The following is an 8,219-nucleotide window of genomic DNA, read 5'->3' on the forward strand; positions in this document are numbered from 1 at the left end:
ACCAAGTTCACATCTGAGAAGACTAATATCCAAAATATATAAAGAATTCAAGAAACTAGATACTAAAAAAAGTAACCAAATTAAAAAAAAATGAGGCATTCATCTAAATAGAGAATTCTCTGTAGAGAAAATTCAAATGGCTGAGAAATACCTAAAGAAAGGTTCAGCATCCTTAGCCTCCTGGGAAATGCAAGTCAAAACTACTTTGAGACTCCATCTTATGCTCATTAGAATGGCTAAGATCAAAAAAACACAAGTGAAAGCTCATACTGACAAGGAGGTGGGATGCTGGTGGGAGTGCAAACTTGAACAGCTACTTTCAAAATCAATATGGCAATTCCTCAGAAAGTTGGGGGTCAATCTATTTCAAGATCCAGATATATCACTCTTGTGCAAAAATCCAAAGAACACTCCATCTTACCTCAAGGACATAACATGTTCATAACAGCTTTATTCATAATAGCCTGAAATTGAAAACAACCTAGATGTCCCTCAGCACAAAAATGGATAAAGAAAATGTGGTACTTTTACACAACGGATTATTACTCAGCTGTTAAAAACAATGACTATGAAATTTGGAGGCAAATGAATGGAATGAGAAAATAAAATCATACTGAATGAGGTAACTCAGAGCCAGAATGACAAACATGGTATTACTCATTCATAAGTGGGTATTAGCTGTTAAGTAAGGGAGTCAGGCTACAATCCATAGTTTCAGAAAGGTTAGGTAAAGAGGAGGGGTCTGGAGAGATGCATGTATCTCCAAAGGACAGGGAGATAAAATAGATTTTACAGACAGACTGCGAATGGGTAGGATGTGAATTGAGGGATCAGGTAAGGACAGATGGGGCATATGGGTTGGAAAGAGAGAGTGTGGGAAGAGACCACTGGAAAATGGGGAGGTGTGGAAACCTAGTGTAGTGGAAACTTCCTGGACTCTGTGAAGGTGATTCTAATGAGAACTGCTAGTAGTGAGTGTATGCTAGATTACTAACTGTCCATCTCCTGCTGCCAGCAAAGGCTTCCAGTGGTGGTACTCAGTTTCTTTCAGTCAAGTTGTTGGCCAATGGAAATTCTCAAACAACCTAGGCTGTTGCTAAGATAAAAGGTTGCTTTTTGTACACAGGCAGTGGGGTCCCATTGCTAGGGACAACACCTATACAACTCATTGAACCTGGTGTAGCTGAGCTGGTGCATACATGGAGTCTTCACCCACTCTTTGGTGAAGGAAGAAATTTTGGAAGCTACTGAAAGAGAAACTTGGATGACAACCCAGCCACAAAACCTTTTACCTACACTCTGCCCTGCCTTCAATCTATGCTAGTGTAATGGTGGTACAGAATTTGTGGTAGTAACAAACCAATGTCTAATTTGACTTAAGACCCACTTCATAAGTAGGAACCCATATACAACACTGCCTGGGTAACCAAGAGCCAGAGACTGTATAACCCAGGGACCTAGGGTAAAAACAAATACTACTTGTCTTAACAACAGCAAAAAAGCATCAGCACTAAGACTCCTAATGATAGTCTGATCTACTCATAGACCAGTGCTTTATCCAGCTATCATCAGAGAGGCTTTTCATCTTGCAGCAGATGAGAACAGATCCAGATATTCACAGCCAGACATTATTTGGATAGAGTCTAATTGGGAGGTCTGCATCAAATCCTTCCCCTCAGAACTTAGAAAATCTTTGGGAAGAGGAAGCAGAAAGATTATAAGAACAAGAACAGGTGGGACACACCAGAGGGCAAGACCCTCTGAATCAACTAAACAAGGCTCATATGAACTCACAGAGACTGAGGCAGAAAGCAAGGGCCTACCTGGGTCTTCACCATGTCCTCTGTGTATATATAATAGCCTTCAAGCTTAGTATTTTTAAGTGATTCCTGACTGTGAGAACAAGTGGGTCTCTGACTTATGAGCCTGTACTTGGGACTCTTTCCCTCATGTTGGGTTGCTGAGTTCAACTTCACTATGATAGTTTTTGCTTAATCTTATTATATTTTACTTTGTCATGTTTAAAGATAAAATGTGTGTAGGCTCATGTAGGTATTTAGTAAGCTATAAACTAAACCACTTGCTTATGAGTTACCAGGGGCCACATTTTAGAATCCAGGGTCTTGAAGTTTCAGGAAGGAACTTATTTAATTATAAATGTATTTTCTTTTATTTTCTTTTCTATTTTTTTTAGAGTTTTTAATAGTCAAACATAGAGGTCTGCTTCATTTCAGCTCCTTTACTTCCAAGCCAGGGGGCAGGGACTGTTTCAACTTCTCGGCTTTCTCCTTGTCTGTGATGACCAGGGTGTAAAGGTACCTGCTGCAGTGAATCTTGAACTTCACATTATCCTTGTTCGAGAGGAAATAGAAGCTGTCATCAGAAATCTCCCTACCAAAAAAAGCCCTGGACCAGATGGTTCCAATGCAGAATTCTACCAGAACTTCCAAGAAGAGTTAATACCTATACTCCTTAATGTGTTTCACAAAGTAGAAACAGAAGAGTCATTGCCTAACTCCTTTTATGAAGCTACAGTCACCCTGATACCAAAACCACACAAAGACTCAACCAAGAAAGAAAATTACAGACCAATCTCACTCATGAAAATCGATGCAAAAATTCTCAATAAAATACTGGCAAACCGAATCCAAGAACACATCCAAAAAAATTATACATTATGATCAAGTAGGCTTCATCCCAGAGAGGCAGGGCTGGTTCAACATACGAAAATCTATCAATGTAATCTATCATATAAGTAAACTGAAGGAAAAAAAACATATGATCACTTCATTAGATGCTGAAAAAGCATTTGACAAAATTCAACATCCCTTTATGATAAAGGTCTTGGAGAGATTAGGGATACAAGGTTCATTCCTAAATATAATAAAAGCAATATACAACAAGCCGACAGCTAACATTAAATTAAATGGAGTAAATATATTTTCAATTGTCCATACTTGTATAAAGGATATTACCTTCTTTATTGTGAGAGAGAAGCACAGAGGGTCTGATAAGTTGGTACCTGTCTAGGCACTCTTCCTGGCATTTTCCTGAGACCATCTAAACAAAAGTAAAAAACCATCTCAGCTGCCTCATATTACTCCACATCTGAATGATGGTTTTAGAAAGAGGAAAACCATTTGTTTGCTAGTACAACTGCACAGTGCTCTGCTTACTAATTCCTAATCCTTCCCACACCAGAAGCTGCTTCTGCCAGCAATCCTCAGGTACCAAACTAATTGGGCAGAATCCTTTCCCCAAATCTCTTTTCTGGAGTCCTTCTATCTTCTGCGTGAGTGGATATGCAGATCAGGGGCAGAACTTGGCCTCCATCAGCAGCCCTCATAAAGAGATCAGATGGCCAACTGGGAGGCTCTCTAATTGAAGCTTTATGGTAATAGGAATACTCCCCACCTGCAAGACAGCTCTTAGCACTTGGAGCCTGCAGGAGGAATGAAAGCCAGGTTGATAGACAGCTAGTCCCTGTCCAGCCTCAACTGTGTTAGAGAGGCCCAAGGTCAGCAGACTGGTGACGCCAGGCTCCAAATCAATGTCTGTTGCAATCAACACAGTTCTGCGATGCTGCCAACTCACCTAGGCTGCTGCATTGTTGGCACTGTGACTCTGGAGCTTTCCTCCAACAACAGTGCTGAAGAGAAAAGGAAAGAAAGGAAAAGTAAGGTCTATGCAAGACATGAGGATGTAGCCTTTGAAATCACATGGGGGTTGAGTGTGAGCGGGGTTTCTTAGGCCTAAGAGAGAAGGTAAGGGCTAGTGATCTTTAGACACCTGAAAGGAAGGATTCAAGACAGAATTCTTAGACCATTCCTGTCAATCAATACGTATTAATCAGTCAGGAAGGGTGAGGTTAAGTTCTTTGGGGTTTGAATACAAAACAGTCTTTAGTTTTCTAAATATTAATACTCCTTTTAGACCCTCTGTCTCTACTTTTTTTTTCCTAATGGATAGCAAATTCCACAGCTTCACAATCTCTTTAAGTTATTAAAATCAATCTGGTCTGCTCTAAATCTCCATTGCCATTCTTGCTTGCCTTGCTGTAAGCTTTTAATTGAGGCCCTGATGGATACTATTCCCATTTCATTGAATGCATGGTTTCAAATTCAATTGTTGCCCAACACTTCGGTCCTCATGTGTGCTCTGAATGGAGAAATAGTGTGAAGGGACTAAGAGGGCCCCACAGGCCCCAGGGGTCCATCTATAAGTTGTTCTTTGTCTCTTAAAGAGTTGCAGGTCACAATTGGATGGTAAATTTATACATACATGGGCATTTATTTATATATAGTAAATATGGTTTCCGCAGACCAGAATCCAACCCTAACCTTGAACTTACCATGATATGATACAGCTATTCTTTCTGAAATCTGACGGTTGTCCATGCTTCACGCACTGTTCTGTTGGATTTTAGCTTTAGACCTTTCCTTCAATCTTTAGACCTTTACTTAGATCTTTGCTTAGACCTCCCTAGGCAGCTCTACCAATTCTATGATAACTGTTTTTTCCAATGGGTTAAGTCCCCACTAGTGTGCCTCTAAATGCCCATGACTAAGGGCTAGATCCTTTGATTGTTGCTATGGAAAGACAAGACAAACTCTGAGTTGGAAAGCCGGATACAGGCCCTCAAGTCACGGGGGAAGTGATCCTTAAAAGGAAAAAGAGCATCTCCTCTGTTCCTCTTCCTTCTTTCTATTTTTCTCTGCATCTCTCAGTTTCCTTCGCCTCTCTCTGCTAATCTACCTCTGTCGCTCCATCTTCATTCTCCCTCTGTTTTCTTCTTTCTCCCCATTTTCTTCTGATTTTGTTGCTTTTTTCCCATCTTTTTAACTCTACCTTTTTCTTTTCTTCTCTTTCTTTCTCTGTCCCTCCTTTCTCTTTGTCTTATTTCTGTGTTGCCTTTTTCTCTTCTTTCTTTCCATATTTCTTGTCTCTCCTATCTGCTTCTCTCATTGTCTCCCTTCTTTTCTCTCTATTTCCTTCTCTTTTCTGTCTATCCCACTCTCTCCTTACTGGTTGATGAGATAGGAAGTTTGTTCTCTGCTTAGTCACCCCTTACCAGAAGCAATGAACTAAAACCTCCACATATATAACTTCTCTCTTTTTTTGATGAGGCACTGTTGTACAATGACCGCAATCATACTAGGTAGCCTGGAAACCACAAAGTTGGCCCCAACTCACAGACACCATCTTGTCTAAACCTCCCAAGTTGCTAGGCCATGAGCCACCACACCTGACCTTTTTCTATTATGAGTTAATGGCCTCACATATTTTGTTATAGTAATTGGAGTCTCACAGACATTATTCCCTGCAGCACCAGCCTCAGAAAATACAGAGGATTTTTTTCTTTAATTCATCAGTGTCAAAGGTAGGATTATATCCTCTACCTCTTTGCTCTCCCTCATGTTTTTGATATTTCCAGAATCAAAGAGGGTGCAGGTATCTGTGCTCACATATGCCTTCTTTTTCCAGGTTCAACGTGTAACACTTTGCAAATGTCTATTCCCCTAATCTCCTCCTTCTATTTTGCTGTGTAGCATTGCCAGCATGACCAAATGAGTCTCAAGAACATAGAGGGTGGTTTGTATTCATCTTCCTTTCTGAACCAACATACGAGTGTAATGGATGCTGCCTGAAGAATGATGACCAACTCAAGAGTTTGTCAGACTGTCTTTGTTAATATGATGTAAGAGAATTTCCCTATAGGCTCCTAGGAGAGACTGACCTAGGCACTCCGAATATATGTTCCAATTGTGTAGCTTGGTCTTCTTATGGTATCCTAACAGTGGGAACAGGGCCTGTATCTGACTCTTTTACCACCTTTAGGGACCCTATTCTCATAGCTGGTTGCCTTGTCTAGCTTTACTACATGGAGAGATATTTATTCTTACTTCAACTTTATATGCCATGTTTTATTGATACGAATAGGAGACCTGCCCTTTCCTGGATGGAGGCAGAAAAGGAGGGGGTTGGGGAAGAGGAACTGAGGGACTGGGAGAAGAGGCTGTGGCCAGATGTAAAATAATTAGATGAGTGAGACAGAGAGAAAGACAGAAACGGGGGGAGAGATAATTCCTCTAATATTATTTTAAAGAAGGACATGAAGATATTAGTCAGGAATATATTAATTCTCTATAGTGAGGGAAAGCTACTACTATTTAAGTTTGGGATCCTCCGCCGAATGCGAGATATGTGGAAGTATGGACAAAAGTTATTTCTAATACCAGGAGGGAAAACAAATCAAATGAGAAAGTGGATACATTCATAAGGTTTCTAGATGTCACACCTAGGCAAGCAATGCTATATAAAATATTTAGCAGTCCTAATGCTGGTTGAGGAAATTTATGGAGTCTGAAGTGCCTGTCTTAAATCATCGCCACTCTTTAGTCAGGCTTCCATGAGGACTTAGCTATGCTTCTTTGTTTCCTTGAGTTTTGCAGAATGGCTAAAACTATAACCTGGGGTGGAAAGATATTAAACATAGAGAAGATTGTGGCCCTAAGCAGATGTGCGGAAGCTGCTGTCAGCTGGAGGTGCTTGTTTTTATGTCAAGCTTGTTTTATGAAAAGAAATATATATTATTGCTTTAGTCATTCATATTCTATATTTCCATTTATCTTTCCAATGAATATTTTCTCAACAATTCTTAGAGTGTAAGGAAGATGCTGGAAGCCATGAGGGATGACAGTTGTATGAACAATATTCTCCAGCCTTCAAAATCCTCTTTTTGCATTTGGGAAAAATATCTTATATCTGGAAAACTAATATACTAAATTGCTGTCATATAGATGCTTAGTTAATTAAATTAAAGACTCGAGTTAAAAAGATTAAGCTTTAGGTAGAACCAAGCAACTCCCCCTCACATCAAGGCTGAGCAAGGCATCCCACCATGTGGAATGGGCTTCAAAAAGCCAGCTCATGCACTAGGGATTGCTCCTGGTACCACTGCCAGGGTCCCACAAACAGACCAGGATACAAAATGGCCACCCACACAAGATTAGGCCCTGGTTTGGTCCCATGCAGAATAGCCAGCTGTTGTTCTATGAGTTGCCACAAGCTCGGGTCAACTGTTTCTGTGAGTTTTCCCATCATTATCAATGACCTCCCCTTGTTCATATGATCCCTTTTATTTACGATGACCTCATTTGTTTTCATCGATTAACAACAACAAAACTATCCCATCACCACCCTGTTCTCATCTGGGTTTTCAAAGTATGGCCTACCTATATGACTAGTGTGTGTGTGTGTGTGTGTGTGTGTGTGTGTGTGTGTGTGTGAGAGAGAGAGAGAGAGAGAGAGAGAGAGAGACAAAGATGCACACAAACCCATGTATGACAGATGTGTGGATAGAGAGAAGGATAGATAGTGATAGGTATGTAGGTAAGTTGATAGATAGATAAATGGATAGATAGATAGATTAGATAGATAGATTTTTTTCAAGCAGAGGTTTCACAGCCTGTCCTATAAATTGTTATATAGTTTAGAACAGCCTTTAATACTTGCTATACCTATATCATGCTGGAATTAAGGTCCTTATCAACACACCTCTTTTACATGATTTGTGGGACTGAACCCAGAGTTTCACAAATGCAAAGCAAGCACTGTACTTACTATCTAGCTCTCAATTATTACCACATTTAAAGCAATTTTATGACTTAGCCTTTCTTTAGGCAGTGAGACTTGGTGATTTTCAAAAATTCCACTCTAGGGGAAAAGTTATTAATGATTTGATGGTTAATCTTAATCGTCCGCTTGACAAGCATAGTATCACCAGGACAATGGAACATTGAGTATGCCTGAGATTATCATCTGGATCACATTAGTTGATATGGGAGGATCTGTTCACTGCAGAAGCCCACTCTTCAATAGGATAGTGTCATGACATGAAGCGTATGAGAAGGAAGAAGCGGGCTGGCAAGTATTCTTTGTTATCTGCTTCTTGCCTGCCAGTGCCCTGTGATTAGCGACCTCCAGCTCCTGCTGCTTTGGCTTCCCTGCAATGATGGACTACAACTTTAAATTATAAGCTAGAATAAACCTTTCTTTCTTGAGTTACTGTTTTACTGGAGTCTTTTATTATGGCAGAGAAAACGTAGTGAAGACAAACACATAAGAAAAAATGTAGCTTAAATGCTGACAAGGTTGTCAAGGAGGGGACCTGCACAGAAGACAGTAAGTTAGCTTGGGAGTTATTTCATGGGAAGGCA

At 40.2% G+C, this 8,219-nt stretch overlaps 1 protein-coding gene across 1 annotated transcript; it reads right to left on the reverse strand.

The window, feature by feature from the left end:
- Positions 1-2,190: 2,190 nt before the first annotated feature.
- LOC148120033 (large ribosomal subunit protein eL38-like) lies at positions 2,191-4,397 on the reverse strand. Its single transcript, XM_087896275.1, has 3 exons — positions 4,352-4,397; positions 3,595-3,649; positions 2,191-2,391 (listed from the first exon to the last, which is right to left on the reverse strand). Exons 1-3 carry the CDS (start codon positions 4,395-4,397, stop codon positions 2,226-2,228), a joined length of 267 nt encoding a protein of 88 aa, XP_087752401.1. The 3' UTR covers positions 2,191-2,225.
- Between the last annotated feature and the right edge of the window lie 3,822 nt (positions 4,398-8,219).

The sequence above is a fragment of the Myodes glareolus genome, chromosome 13, assembly GCF_982192425.1.
Source record: "Myodes glareolus chromosome 13, mMyoGla1.1, whole genome shotgun sequence".
Classification (NCBI taxonomy): domain Eukaryota; kingdom Metazoa; phylum Chordata; class Mammalia; order Rodentia; family Cricetidae; genus Myodes; species Myodes glareolus.